Source organism: Vespula pensylvanica, chromosome 9 (assembly GCF_014466175.1).
Source record: "Vespula pensylvanica isolate Volc-1 chromosome 9, ASM1446617v1, whole genome shotgun sequence".
Classification (NCBI taxonomy): Eukaryota; Metazoa; Arthropoda; class Insecta; order Hymenoptera; family Vespidae; genus Vespula; species Vespula pensylvanica.
This window is the reverse complement of record NC_057693.1, coordinates 1,648,673-1,665,687: the sequence shown is the minus strand read 5'-3', so window position 1 is coordinate 1,665,687 and position 17,015 is coordinate 1,648,673. Positions and strand designations below refer to the sequence as shown.

The 17,015-nt window shown below is 29.7% G+C and overlaps 4 protein-coding genes and 1 non-coding gene across 6 annotated transcripts in view; 2 read left to right on the top strand and 3 right to left on the bottom strand.

Moving 5' to 3' along the window:
• The window catches only part of LOC122631894 (RING-box protein 2), a 30,327-nt gene extending 29,777 nt beyond the window's left edge, over window positions 1–550 (bottom strand). Inside the window, exon 1 of the mRNA XM_043818100.1 lies at window positions 273–550. Within this exon, the coding sequence (XP_043674035.1) occupies window positions 273–426 (154 nt within the window). The 5' untranslated portion in view covers window positions 427–550. The remainder of the gene's footprint in view (window positions 1–272) is intronic.
• Window positions 551–923: 373 nt separating this feature from the next.
• On the bottom strand, window positions 924–11,292 carry LOC122631893 (E3 ubiquitin-protein ligase KCMF1-like). 2 transcript variants are annotated; one of them, XM_043818098.1, is made up of 9 exons: window positions 11,055–11,292; window positions 9,866–10,033; window positions 9,598–9,737; window positions 9,292–9,488; window positions 8,499–8,691; window positions 7,450–7,661; window positions 6,928–7,378; window positions 6,561–6,668; window positions 924–3,162 (listed from the first exon to the last, which is right to left on the bottom strand). In XM_043818098.1, exons 1-9 carry the CDS (start codon window positions 11,068–11,070, stop codon window positions 3,157–3,159), a joined length of 1,491 nt encoding a protein of 496 aa, XP_043674033.1. In that variant the 5' UTR covers window positions 11,071–11,292; the 3' UTR covers window positions 924–3,156. The 2 variants fall into 2 exon arrangements, with proteins under 2 accessions (XP_043674033.1, XP_043674032.1); XM_043818097.1 differs by lacking the exon at window positions 924–3,162 and having other exon boundaries at window positions 4,680–6,668; window positions 11,055–11,291.
• A 575-nt stretch (window positions 11,293–11,867) lies between these two features.
• Window positions 11,868–14,303, top strand: LOC122631789 (dihydropteridine reductase). The gene is made up of 5 exons (XM_043817883.1): window positions 11,868–12,085; window positions 13,279–13,362; window positions 13,447–13,693; window positions 13,772–13,964; window positions 14,031–14,303. The coding sequence occupies exons 1-5, from the start codon at window positions 11,996–11,998 to the stop codon at window positions 14,128–14,130; spliced, it is 714 nt and encodes a 237-aa protein (XP_043673818.1). The 5' UTR covers window positions 11,868–11,995; the 3' UTR covers window positions 14,131–14,303.
• A 421-nt stretch (window positions 14,304–14,724) lies between these two features.
• Window positions 14,725–14,797, top strand: Trnak-uuu. Its single transcript has one exon. It is a non-coding gene; the product is annotated as a tRNA-Lys (tRNA).
• Window positions 14,798–15,578: 781 nt separating this feature from the next.
• On the bottom strand, window positions 15,579–16,863 carry LOC122631590 (ATP synthase subunit e, mitochondrial-like). Its single transcript, XM_043817473.1, has 3 exons — window positions 16,705–16,863; window positions 15,997–16,153; window positions 15,579–15,703 (listed from the first exon to the last, which is right to left on the bottom strand). Exons 1-3 carry the CDS (start codon window positions 16,759–16,761, stop codon window positions 15,663–15,665), a joined length of 255 nt encoding a protein of 84 aa, XP_043673408.1. The 5' UTR covers window positions 16,762–16,863; the 3' UTR covers window positions 15,579–15,662.
• Window positions 16,864–17,015: the final 152 nt, after the last annotated feature.

Below are 17,015 nucleotides of genomic sequence, written 5' to 3'. Positions count from 1 at the left end.
TTGGTAGATTTATTTATTATGAAACTAATCGAAAAGTAAAGTAAATGATTAATGAATGGCAAACCATTCTGTTTTCTTTAACCCGATTGTGATGTAAGATCATAAGTGGATTTGTATAATCTTATATTCTTACACAAAAAACGAAAAGAAAATATAATTGTTAGAACAAAATATAGTTATTATTGTAATAGTTATCAAGAAATTGTAAGTGACAATACTACTTTAATATGATAATCTAAAATGAAACAGGTAAAAGTTAAAAAAACACTCACCCATAACCTGAACTCGACAAATAGCACATGTGTCACATTCGACGTCCCAACTCCACATAGCCACAGCATTCCATTTCTTTAAAGTAAATAACTTGTCGGTTTTTAAATTATCACCATCACCACGATCTGTTACATCTTGATCCGTATCAGCCATGACAAATTTTTAGGTTAGAATCACACTCAAACGGCACCGCAGTCAAAGATGATCTGCAAACATTAATCCTTCTATCATTCGATGCAAGTCACGTGATCTAAGAGGGCGCTCAACACCATATATATAAAATATTTGAATGTAATAGATTTTTTTTTAATTTTTCGCTTTCAATTAAATTGACTAGAATGGAAATATTTAAATGCATTCTTATTTCAAAAATTATTTCTTAAACTGAACTATTAGGAAAAATATCAACATTTAACATAAAACAAACGAATTGCTGTAATTTTTTTTTCATCGTAACTTATTTTTCCCACCTGTTTAGGTCAAGGGAATATCCAAGTAAATAACTTTGTAGATTACATAATAATAATAACTGATGTTTCACAACGTCATTAATTTGGCCTGAAATACAATTAGAACAATTATTACAATACATTGAAAATGAATTGATGGCTTAACCGAAAGAAAATTGTTTCAACAATAATGACACTCGCTCCGATTGAATTTCCATTATATTCAGCATCAGAGGCGTATAACACAAAGTACAATCAAACACAATGTACAGTTTAATACTTATTATGTATAAGATTTCATTTGAATTCTCTATTAGTACTTTAGTAGTAATGTTCGTCAAACACCATTCCACGTAAACATCTTCATCACCCACAGTGTCTTCTTTATCGTTTGCATACTTTCACATTTCTTTCATTCGTATATATGTATACGTACCTACGTACGTGCATATCTTTCGATTATAATCGTGAAGTTTACAAAAAAAAAAGATAAAGAAAAGCAGCAAATCCAAATACACAGAGAAATTTACCGGTACAGAGACTTACGAGTTTCGAAATTTTTAAGATATACATTATCATTTCATTTCAAAAATACGAATCGAAAGAAAAGTGGAACGCATTAAAAAAAAACAACAAGTTTGCCCCATCCGTCTTCTTCGACTTCTTATATCTTGAAATTATTTCGAGTAGAAATAGACAAAGAACACGCGAAACTGATCTTCGTAACCCGACGTAATTTTAAAAAAAATGTCGAATCAATTTTATCTTAAACAATACACTCATTTACCTTAAATTTCTCAATGACTGCACGTATCGTTCAAATGTCTTCTTTTATAATCGAATGGAATATTGTTGTTTTCTTTTTCTTTTTTATGCAAAGAGTTATTCGTGAAAAGAATCCTTAACGTTCGCACGTTGTTCGAAGGAAACGAAAAAATTGAGATGACGATTAGAACAACGGTAACGATCACGATCATCAATCTTATGCGGTTCATCATGTGTCCGTACGAAAAATTACTTAGAAGAAAACTAATTAATCTTTTTTGTTTTACGACAGTAGGAAATTTCTAATAATATAAAGACGTATCGTGATCCCAAAAGTAAAGGTTTCTTTTCATTATTTTTTTTCTTTTTTTTTTCTTTTTTTCTTTTTTTTTTTAATAATTGTGACTTATTACACGCATACACATATAGCATCGATTGAAATCACCCATGATCGCTTACATATATATGTATGTATGTAAATGTGTATGTATGTGTATATATATACAAACACACACATACAATTGGCCTTTATCCACAGTAGTTATTCACTATCTAGATATAAGCCTTAAATCAAGACTAATAGATAAGAAAATAAGGAACAGCATCGTGCGATAACATTACGAAAAATCGTCGAATTCCTATAAACATTAGATCGTTTTATCTTTACGTCGAGTTTTATGTGTCGCATGGGCCTTCTCTCCCGATCACATCATTTTTTTTCACAAACTCATTTCTAGTATGTGTACACACACACATACACGCACGCACGCACGCACACGTAACATTCGTAATATGTTCGATCAAAACTCTCGGATGCATACCAAATAACAGGAAAAGTGCATTTTACGTTCGTGTGGACGTCATTAATAAAAAGAGTATTTGTCCTTAACAAATACTTGCAAGTATGTCACTGTGTATACAATAAGTAGTACTCGCTGCTCTTTGTCTTGTTCTTTCTCACTTTCTCTCTCTCTCTCTCTCTCTCTCTCTCTCTCTCGCTCTTTAAAGAAGTTCTTTCGCTTAAAATGAATCGAGGTACAAAGGCAAAAAGCTGCTTTTTTACTTTGCTTCTCATACTATTCCATCCGTTTTGTTACACTCGAAGGTTACATGCATTTGTTCTATGCACTTTGCACATATGCATAAAAACGTTATAGAAGTCTTCGACATATACACACATGCGATAGACAACGTCGTTTGAAGTATAACAAGTTAGATCCAGATAGAAGTCGTAATCAGAGGAAGTTTATCTCGCCTTTCTATTTTGTTTTTTATTTATTTCTTGTTTTTTTTTTTCCTTTTTTTCTTTTTCAAAAATTTTCAGTATTTTTCTCGGATGAAGCGAAAATACGCCACGAGCATATCCGTTTTTCTAGTTTCTTTGTATTTTTTTCCTTTTGTCTTTTTTATTTTGTTTCCTTTACACGTAAAGTTTGTAACGTTTTCTCTAGACGAGGTGGTTGAACGCTGGTCGAATTTCGATCTTCTAGAAATTCGTTGTAGAATGCATGAAAAGTAAATTCGGAAACGTATAAAATACGTTTTTAAATACGCCACGTACGATAAAAAGTAGTGTGTATGTATGTATATATCTATTTTCCGTTGCTTCCAGTTGAATCCCAATTAGTATGTACGGCAAGCCAAAGGTTAATGGTAAAACGAATGACTTTCAAAGCTGCAACGAACAAAACTGTAACTGTAGATATCTGTGACAATAATATCGAAGTATTCGTATTTTCTTTTCAAGTAAATTATGTATCGTTCTTTTCGAATTACGTCAAATAATCGGAAACTTAATCGTATTGAGTTATATTAATTGTTATATTAATTAACGAGATCATAAGGACTCCCGTTGAAACTGAAAGGGAATGGATTTTTTGGGGGTTTATGAGTGACAGGGAAAACAAGGGAAAGAATCTCATTTTCTTTTTTTTTTTTTTTCTTTTTTTCTTTTTCTTTTTCCTACTCGAACGAAAATTATCTCAAATCCCAGGTGTATTCTCTATTCTTACGATGTGAGCGATCACACATACTACAGGAAATATCTTTTACTAACAAATAATACTGGAAATAAAATAAAACAAAAAATATAGATATCTATTATACTTGCGAAACAATATAATTCTGTCTATGATATAACATCTTTGGACCAACTCTTGTTTGGTATCAAATTGATACATAAAAGTCTTGCTTCGTTCTAACGATAAGTCAGTTTATCATTTTCATGATACTCGATTTCAATGAGTCCCATTTTTTGATCATTCTATTTGTCCGTTTAAACATATATTTTTCTTTTGATCTATCCCTGAATACATCAGCGTTTTATTTTTTATTTTAATACCAAGCAAAATTGCTCGCTATTAATTAGCTCGCAGGATAATAATCCTTGATATTTTTCTTGCATTTCTTTTTTCACAATTAGTAAGTACGCATCCCTTTTCTATCTTTTTATTATTGTAAATCTACTATACGTTACGAAGGCGTGTAATTTGCATTAAACATAGAACGTGGATTTTAATTTTTAAAAGAATATTATTTTTCTATATCGATAACTATAGTAGATAAAAGAAAAACAATTAATACGATACGGATGTGATTAGAAAATAAAAGATAAATTTTTAGGCGTAATTTTTAACGCCTATCCTAATGTGTCCAACACTGCAAAGTTATTTGTAAACGATATTATATTAGACAGACAGAGAAGAGAGATAATTAGTTTTAAAAGGGGCTATACAAAATAAGAAAAAATCACTTACTACATATTTTACTAATTTTTTTCTTTTTTTTTTTTTTTTTTTTTGTTCACAAGCTTACGCACGCACGCACGCACGCACGCGTTTGTTAATTTTTTAATATATGTATGTTTATACGTAAATACAAACACATATATGCGTATATATGTGTGCATTTCTTTTTTCATTTTTTTCTGTTCTTTATTTCATTTGCTTTAACTGTATAGATTTTCCTCTTTTTTTTATTGTTTTTTTAAACTCTTATCCACATCTTGTAGATACACACCCAAATAAAATTATATGAAAAAAGAAAAAATAGGAAATGAAGAAGAACTAATTACAAAGTAAAGGATTATAAGAAGAAAAAGAAAATTAAAGAAAAAAAGAAAGAGAGAGAAAACAAAACATGCGTAAAGACTAGGGGAAGGAGCCAATTATCGACATATCAGTCGACGCTCAATTATAGGAGCTTTGTTTGATTCTATTCTTTAGAATATTTCTTTTTTGAGTATCGAATGTATCTGTATGCGTCCCATGCAAAATCTGATTTTGTCATGTCTATAAATTTGAATATTTCTGTGTGAACTCATATTTTAGACATAATCATGAAAAATCCTTTCGGCTTTTTTTTGTCTTTCCTCTAGAAAAAGCAATAAATTATTGCCTCTATTTCGTTTTACGCCCTTGGCTTCGACATAACACACGCGTACAAACAATACTATTATCGTTACTATTCTTAATTATCATTATCATTATTATCATTATGACTTGTAGCTTAAAATGGAGTGATTAGAATTTCAAGGACAAGGGCATGCTTTGAGGAAAGAGGGTCGTTATTGACACGATTGTATGTACTTACGTAATACTATGATTCGACAAATGAATAAAAAATATGTTGGACTGCTTAAAATCTTCCTTATTATACTTTTGATATACATATACATACGCATACATATATATATATATATATATATATATATATACATATACATTATATACATACAAATAAGGCGCGCGCGTGTGTACACGTCGATTTAATTTTTAATTGCAATATCTTTCAAATCCATTTATAATAATCTCAATTTGATATCGAATAACTTAATTTGACGAAAAGATTTTAAGCTTTTTCATTGATTTTTCTTTTTTTTTAAATGGGCTGGTCAATGAAACTCAACCTTGATGCTATTAGAAACATCATCAACCTGTTTTTACAGGCCTCCTAACTCTCACAGACACAAACTTTAATTAATGTTTATTAGCGATAACACACGTTATATGGAAAATTTAATCGATTGTGACTTAATTAATGATATATCCAAATACATTGTGTGTGTTTTATATTGAAAACTATAATTTCATTGAAACCTAAATTAATTTATTTCAAGTTTACAGTAAGACGTAACAGTAAATTTAAACATATAGTTAGTATTAAAAATCGCAAAAGAAATAATGTATAACTAAATGAACAACCTAATATATGAGAAGTGATTAGTATATTAATATTGACACAAATTCTTTCTCGTTACAGATAAATTACGTAAGGAGAAAGGAGCGGAAAATGATAAATTAAAAAATTAGTATCATGGACCAACCCAGGCATATTGATTATAAATATTTTATAAATATACTGTAACTTTTTGAGTAAATAGTAGGTAACATATTACTACTCGAAAAAAAGTCAATTGTGTTTAATTGACCCAAAAATGATTTTTGGTGCTTTATAAGAAGCAATGAAATAATATGACACGCATCGCATTATAATTTGAAACCGATCGGATACCAAATATTTTTCCGCTGATGTCTTAAAGATTCATCATTTCATTATATACGAAACCGTTAAACATATACTGTTGTTGCTTTTAAGAAGCGATCCATCAATTTGGATTAAATTCGATTATCGATAAACTCATATAGTGGTTTAAAAGAACGTGGCAAGACTCGCTGTAATCGAAACAAAATTAAACAAAGGAATCATATTCCGAGCATAACTGCAAGAAGTTATATACATTTTCTGCATACAACAATGAAATTAGCCCTTGCCCTTGTTCCATGTCACATAATGGCAAAAGGTAACGAGATTAGAGTTTGGAAAATAGAAGGGCAAAGAGGATCAGGAGGGGACATTTGAATAATTATTAATATATAATATTATAATAATAATAACAATAATGATGAGGTGTTCTAAACAGTGCTAGGACTAGTGCTAGAGGGTCCTGTGAGGAATCAGGGTGGATGGGTATAGGCTAAGGAGGGGTTAGTGCGGGGGTGGAGGTTCCGTAGATTGGTTTCTTCCATCTACAGCCCTAACTGGCTTTCTACGTGAAGGACCTGTAACACCAACCGGACCCACTCCACCTCTCAGGTATGCAGGTGCCGGGCTTGCTATGGGTTCTCTGATGGTCCCAGTACCAGTATTCCTAATTGGTGGAGGCAGTGGCTGCTGCAGTACCTATTTAATAATATTATTATCTCAAATTCTTATTATAAATTCAGTAAATATCAAAAGTAAATTAGTAACATTTTTGGATCTTCTCAATGTTTTCTTATATTCATTTTAGTAACCAGACATTTAAAACTACAATATATTCGTCTATTCATAAATACATATTGTTTACATTAACGAGCTTTCTTTCACTTGTATACAAATAAAATATTCTTAGAAATCAAACTGCGGAAATAAACTTTGCAGAAATTTAAGGAGGACTCACCAGTGGTTGGGGTAATACACTATGCATCAACGTTTGAACCATAGGTGGATTCTGCGACGTGATACTATTAGAATTTGTAGACAATCCTTGATTTTGCAGACCTGTTCCGACACTACCAGTTGCAGCTTGCACAATATGCGATTGCTGCTGTTGCTGCACAGGGGGTGGCGTTACATGTTTACTTGATGTTTGATCTCGTTTTGTTTCTTGAGTTACATTTAATTTTTTCGTGGGAATCGTGGAAGCATTTGCATTTGGTGTTTCAGGACTTGTCGTGGCAGTAGTTGCACTTGATATTGGTGTCTGTGCAATGGACAGTTGTTGTTGTAGCAAATCTGGCAATGTTTGCGAAAGTGTCCCAAGAATAAGTTCACGAACGAAGAGGCTTCTGTTTGCACTCTCGCGTTCAACATTTTGCAATTGTGAATCAGACAGTGTAGTTGTAATGCATCTATACAAATTACATAGATATATTAGATTTAAAAAGTATGATATAAGAAGAAAGTAATTTATGACAATTACCTAGGCAACAGAAACATTGAGCTCTGTGAGTTGGTAGATGAAACAACAGATGAGTTGGCCACATTGGTTGCATTGTTATTACTACTTGTACTGCTTGCCACTACACTTGCCATATTAGTAGAGTGACCACCACTTGTACCACCTCCTCCACTAACTGAACCAATAACCTGTGTCTGTCTCCTGGGCAACCGTTCCAACTGTTGCCTAGCAGCCTAAAATATACATATAGAATTAACATAAAAGATATTATTATTATTAATTATTGCTGAAATAAAGCAACTGAAAATATTATAAAATAAATCAATTTAAATGTTATATTTTATATTTAATTTATCAATCTTAATGTATTTTTTACGCGAAAAATCTCTCCGTTTACGCACTCAAAAGATATATTTCTCTCGTGTGTGTGTAAAAATATTTTTCTTATTTACTGAATTTCTTATACATCAGTGAGCTACAAATTATTATGCGATTGCATTAATTACGTTATTTTGACTTATTTTAATTGAATCGTGGTGTGCGTATTAACATGCGTGTTCGCACAAATGATAACAGATATACTTTAAAATTCAGTACTTCTTGCAAATAAATGCACGAAATAAATATTGATATAATTCGTACTAGCTTTTCTCTTAACACTTTCTCTAAACATTTCGTATCGGTTGGTAATCACATAGATACGACCGCATCAATTTTAGACGGCATTATACAAATGATTTGATCATCATCATGAATTGATGATTAAGATTAAGATTACATGATAAAATTTAAATAATACTGACTTTAATGCTTCTCTCTCGATAAGTACATTATAATTATACTATCAACGATTATACGAAAAGCGGTTGCATCTACGCGAGAAAGCCGCCGGTTAGCGACAACTTTTTAGCGATATTTACGACCGATAAAATGTTAATTATTATTTTTTTATTTATCTTATTCCACTTACTGCGTTCGTATAGTAAGAACTCATTATTAACGAGCACTCAGCGTGAAAAGAAACCACTAAAGAGAAATTGAAAGACGGGTACGTATAGTAATGTACGTACTCTAACTTGTTGCCGTTCCAACTGTAACTGCATTTGCAACTGCTGTAGTTGAGACGGTGCTGAAGAACTTTGTCCTGTACCACCACCACTTCGACGAACCCCCGACAATTGCGATAACAATTCTGCGATTGGATCTATACCCTCTCGACTACTGGGACTTAAGCCTCCAGACGAACTGAAATGCATGTTGGACCTGCAGGTCCAATGACACTCCAATGAACATTATCTAAGGTAAGATGGTAATGAACCTTAATGTGAGCACAGTATTAACTCTTAGCGGTCAAAGTCCGGGATATTCCTGGTCAGGTACTTTTACTGTTACGGTTTTATGACGGGAAAATCCCGACAGGACACTTTTACCGTTACGGTCGTCTGAAATATTCCCTGTAAGGTACTTTTACTGTTTATTATTGTTTTGGTATTGAACCCTACTCACTTTATCTATTGTATTGCAACAACATTCTTGTACTCTATGCCATTCAAATATAAATAAAAGATAAACCCAAGACCCTTAATCCTCCAGGAGTAGGATTTTCAGGTAATAATTGGTTGACTGTACACCATCGGTTCAGCGAGCGGAAATAATTTCGAACAACAGTATACCCATGCTACAAAATATTACGACCGTAAAAAGTTAATACTATTATATTTTATAAAAAATCATGCTGATGGAAAAAAAATTTGATATATGAAGACATTCTTCCTTCGTCCATAAATCCTACATGTGCAAAATAATTTAGCGATTGTATATTTATCCTTTCTTATTATTATTGACAGTAGTACGTTTGTATACCTGCGTGGACGTTGCCCTCCTACGCCTCTGGATGGGTGAGGTATTCGTCTGACTCCATGTCGACTTGAAGCTGGCTCATCCAGAAGAGAAATGAGATCTCTTGGTCCACTACGATGTTCCAAAGTCAAATGACCAGCAAAATCATCTGTTACATTATTGGGATCCCCACCTGGTAAAGCTGCGCAAACTGGACAGACCTAAGACAAAATCAAAGAGCAATAATATTAAAAAAGAATTTTACAAAATACTTTCTAAAGTACAAAATATTGTTATTAACGTAATCAGTATTTCGTAAAATATACGCACAACTTCAAATGAAGTGTCTGGATGATCCGCAGCAACATGTTCTTGCAAAGTAGCTTCAGTAAAACCCATTCTTGTGCAATAAGGACAAGTTAAAGATTGAGGTTGTTCTACACTGACACCTTCTCCACCATAATACAATTCTGTAAAATAATAATCTTGTTATACATAAAGTTAAGAGAAATCTCTTTTTTTCTCTCTTTCTCTTAATATTTCTATAAAAATTACTAAATATAGAATGATACAAAAATATGAAAGATCAGTCACTAACCAAAATCAGATCTAGTAAGAATACACTGCATAGGATGATCGGTAAGGTGGCGTGTAGTACTGGCACCACCTTCATAGCAGCTGGCACATAAATCATAATCGTAGCATACGAGGCACTTGTATCTGCGACCCCGAAAATTACCCTTTAAGCAGGAGTCACAGCTTACCCCTATAATAAGGTACATAAAATATTAAAAATATTTTTACTATTTTATATTTAATAAGGGGAAATATTAAAATAGAAAAAAATATAAAATGCAAATACATATATAAATTCTGGTTATGCAATTCCTTTTTCAATATCCTTTTATGTATCATTAATATACTATAAAAAGTAAACGAGTATATATATATATATACGATGTATAAATGACATGATAATATCAATGTTATTTATATATCATGCATGTGTACATCTATACAAGAACATCTTGTTATGCAAAAAGTTATTACGTTCCAAATCAACAAATTAAGAGCATCAAAGTAAAGATCTTATTCAGTCATTATCTATAAAAATATTTACGAATGTAAATATATACATAGATAAATAAATTATTCAATACATTTATAACGAATATTATGTCATTATGATGCAATTAACAAGACCATTACTAAAATTACTATAAGTTGTTGTTAATAGATAAAAGATAGATCTAAATTATACATAGTTCTAAAAGAACAAGAAAAGATTTCAATATGTTTAAGAAGAGTAAAATTATCTGTCTTCAAGAGAGGGGGGGTGAGCGGAGGGAGAAGAGACTAAGGAAACTGATCTGAAAGCAATCAGCTGGTAATACATCCTGACAACTCATCATACATCATTGAACACCAATTTACAGTCGTTTTACATTAAAGAACATTGAGAATATTTGTCATATTAAAAAAATTCTAACTGATTGCTGAAAAAGACGAATCTAAATTCGCCAAAAATTCGAGTGAATTTTCGCTCAGTGCTGCCATCTGGCTCTGACATTAGGACGATCCGTCTCGAGCTCAAAGGGAAACGTTTCTGAGAAACGTCTAGCATAAAAAAACCATCTAATATTCTCTACAATTAGCATAGATTCATCATAAAAATGTATTATGCCTTCATAAATCTTAAAATCTTTTCTATCATTATTACAATAGACTGGATGCACGAGGAGGACCAAGCTGACTTGCTAGTCAGAAGGCAGCACACACGTACATACCTTCATGTCGACTCATTTTCCGTTTAAAATTTCATATACGTCGACAGCGCGGGGTTTCGCGATCGCACGATTTATAAAACACGATCACCGGTCGCCACTACGTCAGCTCGCTACGTCGCTCGGTTCGGTGAATGCGACGAGGAAAACATCAATCGTCAAACAAAAATTTTTCGTTAGAATTTCCAGCGTAAAACCTAACCCAACTAGGCTACCGTGACGTCACACTAGACCTACGCTCCCGGAGAACATTGCGGGCACGGCCTCTCTTTCCGTACATGCGGTGTTGCCACGATTTCTATGAAAAGCGCGGGAAAAATACAATTTGTTACGACGATATTCTTTCTAAAAACAGTAATTACACATATTGGTAACATTTTATAGATATCATTTCAATGATATTATTACGTATTATTGAAACTGTATATTTATAATCATATTATTTGAATTTATAACTTTTCAAATTACAGAGAGTGCTCTCATCGTAAAAATCGACCAATCGTATTAGAGAATTTGATAAACTTTATTCAAATGATTTTGATATGAAAATTATATATACATATATATATACACACACACACACAACACACATAATAAATCTTATAATCATAACATAATTTAAATTACAATTATAATAAATTAAACTTCTTATGAACTAAAGGAATAATTACATTAATCATTTGTATTATTTTGGCTTACTATTATAACAACTAAGTCGATGTTTCGTGTCTGCCTTTACGAAGTACACCAATATAACGTAATCTCAAATTATCCTTTCGAACGGTCATCTAGTATTTTATTCTATGTCGAGAACCGGCAATCTAGCAATCCTTTCACGACATTTTCCGAAAGTCAGCTCGTTCCTATTCGTATTCTTTCGTAGTCGATCGCTGAATCCCGGATCATTCTTGCAAATCGTAGAGTTTATGCATATTTTGTGAACAATGGCAGCGGTATTAGGACGTGTTATTATTTACGGTGGTAAGGGTGCACTTGGTTCTGCTTGTGTTTCCCAATTTAAATCAAAAAATTGGGTAAGCGTATAAATATTTGTTTAAAATGTTACAATTAAAAAAAAAATTTTTATCGAAGTAAGGATAAGTTTATCAGACGTGACACTTCGAATAATTCTAAATAAAAGATAATAAATGCTGCATTAATATTATCTTATATTTTTTATAAAAATATAAGAAACGTATAGATTTTAATTTATAAAGCACGTATGAGTTTTACAAGCAATTTATTTATAACGATACAAAGTATTAACCAAAATCTTGATTTAAACTTGTTTATTGATAAGAAGAAAATTTCGCGGGAAATTTGAAGAATAGTTTCTATTAAAATTCTTCTATTAAAGAAAAATAATAGTGTAAAAAGTAAAATGTTAAGTATTTGTCATTTTCCTTTTTTTATAAGTTACGTACTATATACGTAACATAGAACGTATAAAGTCTAGTGAGATGAAAGTTGCGCAAGGACACGGAAAACTGTGTTAAGGATAACTTCGCTTATAAAAACTAATATGCATTTAATTATAACGAAGAATGGCTTAGTACAATATCTTCATAAAAAAACGTTTAGATGCAAATAAAACAAATCGCAGAATTTTACTTAAAATTTTCTTACAAGGATACCTTTTGATGAATTGTGCTTTTAGCAAATAAACAATATCTAAAAAACATTCGTGAAATAAATAATCACTCATTCGATTTTGAACATTTATTTGCATTCAAAATTTATTCTCAAAGTTCAAAAACATTTGAAATAAACTTCGAAAATTTTTTTCTATTCTATCCTTCTCTCACTAACTGTACGTATATCGATAAGTGCGCAACACGTAAGCGTGCGTTAGCTTATAGATCCGAACAGGATAAAAGACCTTTCGTGTAATGTATATGTATATGAGACAGCATATTTCCCATATGTTTTATACTTTATATATGTACATATATAAAACATTTATATATTTATATAAATGTATATATGCATGTATCATATTTCGCTTGATATATAATAATTTAAAAAATAATATACTACTAAATAATTTTATAAATTATTAGCATTAATTGTTATAAATTGTTAAAATAAAATAAATTAAAAGCACTTTTTTGCGATCTCGTTGTTTATATATTTCATAATCTTGATTGATTTTATACAGTTATTTAGTTTTATAAATTTATAAATTTATAAATTGCAATATGTAATAAATAATGATAAACTATTTCAGTGGGTTGGATCTATTGATATGAAACCCAATGAAAGTGCAGATGCTAATATTGTTGTAAATGCTAATAGAAACTGGCAGGAACAGGTAACTATTGAATCTGATTTTTATTTCATTATTACTTTTTTATATAAAATAGTGATATTAATTTAATTTATATCTGTATACTAGGAATCTGATATTTTATCCGAAATAAAAAATATTTTGAAAGAAGACAAAGTAGATGGAGTGATTTGTGTAGCAGGTGGATGGGCTGGAGGAAATGCTTCAAGCTCTGATTTTATCAAAAATAATGATCTTATGTGGAAACAAAGTGTTTGGAGTTCAGCTATTGCAGCAAGTATTGCATCTCATTATTTGAAACAAGGAGGATTTCTTGCATTGACTGGTGCTAAAGCTGCGTTAGAAGGAACACCAGGTTTTTTAAATCTCATTGAATAAAATTTAATATTATAATTTTGTGATAACTTATAGATTCTTATTGCTTGAATATTAGGAATGATTGGTTATGGAATGGCTAAGGCAGCAGTCCATCAATTAACCAAGTCTTTAGCTTCCAAGGATAGTGGTCTACCTCTTGATTCTATTGTTGCTACTATCTTACCTGTTACTTTGGATACCCCAATGAATAGAAAGTGGATGCCAAAAGCTGATACAAGTACATGGACATCTCTTGAATTTGTATCAGAGTATGTATAATATATATTTTATTATCATGAACATAGAATTATATAACATATTTATATTATTAATAGCTTGTTTTGGAAATGGTCTCAAAATCAAGACCGACCTTCCAATGGTAGTCTTCTTCAATTGATTACTAAAGACAATAAGACAACATTAATAACAGTTTAAAAATGGAAATGAAACTCTGAAGATGTTAAAAGATTAATGGAAGCAACAGTTTCTAAAAGCATTTATGACAATAAATGAATATTACAAAAAACTACTTACTACAAAAAATATACTCTGTGTCTCTAAATAAATTGTGAACATACTGTGAATATACAAGTATATTGTTAGCATTATCTGTCATATTAATATTTTATTTAACTTATACATATTTTTATTCCAATGTCCATTCCACAGTGATACAATTGTTTGATTTGTAAAAAAACATTTTATGTAATTATTGTTTTTGTAATATATTTTATGATTCAAATTTTACATATAATATAATTATATAAACGTTTTATAATTTATTGTAAATACCTCAAAAATGCACTATTAAACAAATAGTATAATTGTATTATCCTCTTTTCCACTGATTTATAAAATATAAATTTTAATAATACAGAAATAAATATTATTCTTTCAAGATAATTAATTTTGATATGTTATGTAATATGTTATACTGTTTATGTAAAATAAAAGTATCAGTATATCAATGTATAGAAGATAAATGTGATTCCAAAGTATATGTATATATTTCGTAAAACTAGCATAAGCGCCTGGATAGCTCAGTCGGTAGAGCATCAGACTTTTAATCTGAGGGTCCAGGGTTCGAGTCCCTGTTCGGGCGGTTTTTTTTTCTTCTAAATTTCTTTCAAAAAATTTCAATAAAATGAATTTAGTTTCTTTTTTAGTTTCGTAAATATTTCGCTTTATACTTAATTTAATAGAACCTAAATTATTTTTATTTTCGCATATATCGTTTCTTGCTTATGAAAATCTAAATAATACCTAATAAAATAATTAAAATCTCAATATATATTATTTTATTATTAATCCATTTTCAGTCACATGCGCACTTGGGCGGGTAAAATTATATAGATATTATACTATGTGTGATAAGAATTTTTTAATCATTTATAATTACCAATATATATAAAAAAATTAAGATATTTTGTTTATTTAATATTTACTATATAAATTTTCAAATACAAACTATTTTAATTTTTGATTGTATGATAGTCATTAAAACAGATTTTTTTGTATAAAATTATTACTTTGTAGAACTTGCAAACATTTTGCAAACAAACAAAAGTTTTGGTACTTCTTTTATATATTTTATAAACTAAAAATAAGTATACTGTAGTAATTGTAAAATTTTCTGAAATAAATTTTTATCCATTTTGAAATAAAGAAATTGGAAACAGATTATAAATTTAAAGCAAATAATTATCACAATGTAATATCTTAAAAAATTTAATAAAAACTTAAATATACATATACTCTTTAAATATATACTTTTTGTTAAAAGAAAAATCTTTACTTTGCAATTATCAAGTAAATGTTATAAATATTTAAAAAAAGATTTTTTTATAATGTATTGTTTAATGGGCAATACATAAATTCTGATATGAATATTATAGTACTTTTATTATTATTATTTACATGAAAGTAGTTTCCATTAATAATGCACTAGTAAGTTTATATAGAATAACTTAGTTTGTTTTCAAGAGATCTTCTAACATCTTTTGTTCCTCTGAAAGAAAAAAGGTAAACAAGATTAATACATAAACATTTCAAGTATACATTATGCTTATAATATATGTTATAGAAAATTCTGGAACATCACAATTTATTCAAACTATTAACTTTATGAAGAATTTTTATATTTATGAAAATTTATTTAAGAAAAATTATAACAGTTATAAAATATATAAATAAATCATAATAATATACTATTATGTATTATTACATACTACTATATACAAATATATATTATTTTATAATATCAATCATCAATTAGTTTTTGAAAATATAAATGAAAATTACCTTGTAATCGAATCTTCTTTTCAGCTGCTTCTTTTGCTTCTCGTGCTGGTCTTTCTCTTTCTTCTTTTTCTCTACGAGCATTTTCTATATTACTATATCTACGTTGGAAAAATGCTCCATATAAAATTCCCATAGTAAGGAATGTCCATCGTGAAAACTGTATGTAACATAAAATCGACAGATATTAAAATGTTTTTTTAATTCAATATATATAAGGTTATATATATATAAAAATTGTCAAAAAAAATTCAAACAAGGTTAAGATCACAGGTTAAGAATACAATAATTCCTTTAATCTATACATTTTTTTTATACTATTTCAGTAAAAGAACTTTAGATTATACTTATTTTTTTTTTTTTCTTTATTTATTTCTATAAAATTTTAAACACAATTACAAAGAAATTAATAAAATCAATTTTACATAGAACTACCAAAGATTAAATTATTAAAGGTTAGAAAAACAGATGACAAAAGAGCTTCGAAGAAAAGTTGAACAATTAAATATAAACTCAAAATAACAATGAATTGTTGTCCAATTTTCTATTTAGCATACAAGTTATATAATAAAATAAAATTTTCGATAGAAATAAATTTTATTTATAAATACATAATGAAAAAATAGATTATTATATTTTTCTATATTAAGATATATTTATCAACCATATAAATATATATTAACAAAGCACATTAAAATCATTCCCATGTACCTTTATTAAAGGTGATACACGAACGGGTCTTGGATTGAGTTCGGTTGAGAGCGACATTTTGTTAGTGATGTCTATCTTACAATGTCTCAATACTATCCTCGAATATTTCCTATCCTCATCAGCAAGTAACTATTCGTAATATTCTACATTCCTTTGGAACCACGAAAGTATCCAATGTTTTTAGGTTGAACAGAAGAGAAATACGACTTTAGAAATTCCCTAGATTTTAATTCGACAACAATGCCATCGTTACTAGCCACCATAACTGAGTTACAATGGACTTTGTTTGTCCACTTTAATTTTCCACTTGA

Bases quoted from the DNA above. Each gene is read 5' to 3' on its own strand.
- LOC122631893 (XM_043818097.1), bottom strand. The intron at 7,662-8,498 runs GTACGTACATTA...TGTATATTTTAG, and splicing joins TGGAACGGCAACAAGTTAGA to GCTGCTAGGCAACAGTTGGA. The intron at 7,379-7,449 runs GTAATTGTCATA...TAATTTGTATAG, and splicing joins TCAATGTTTCTGTTGCCTAG to ATGCATTACAACTACACTGT.
- LOC122631789 (XM_043817883.1), top strand. From the start codon at position 11,996: ATGGCAGCGGTATTAGGACGTGTTATTATTTACGGTGGTAAGGGTGCA. The intron at 12,086-13,278 runs GTAAGCGTATAA...AAACTATTTCAG, and splicing joins AATTTAAATCAAAAAATTGG to TGGGTTGGATCTATTGATAT. The intron at 13,694-13,771 runs GTTTTTTAAATC...CTTGAATATTAG, and splicing joins TGCGTTAGAAGGAACACCAG to GAATGATTGGTTATGGAATG.
- LOC122631590 (XM_043817473.1), bottom strand. From the start codon at position 16,761: ATGTCGCTCTCAACCGAACTCAATCCAAGACCCGTTCGTGTATCACCT. The intron at 16,154-16,704 runs GTACATGGGAAT...TGTTACATACAG, and splicing joins GTGTATCACCTTTAATAAAG to TTTTCACGATGGACATTCCT. The intron at 15,704-15,996 runs GTAATTTTCATT...TTTTTCTTTCAG, and splicing joins AAAGAAGATTCGATTACAAG to AGGAACAAAAGATGTTAGAA.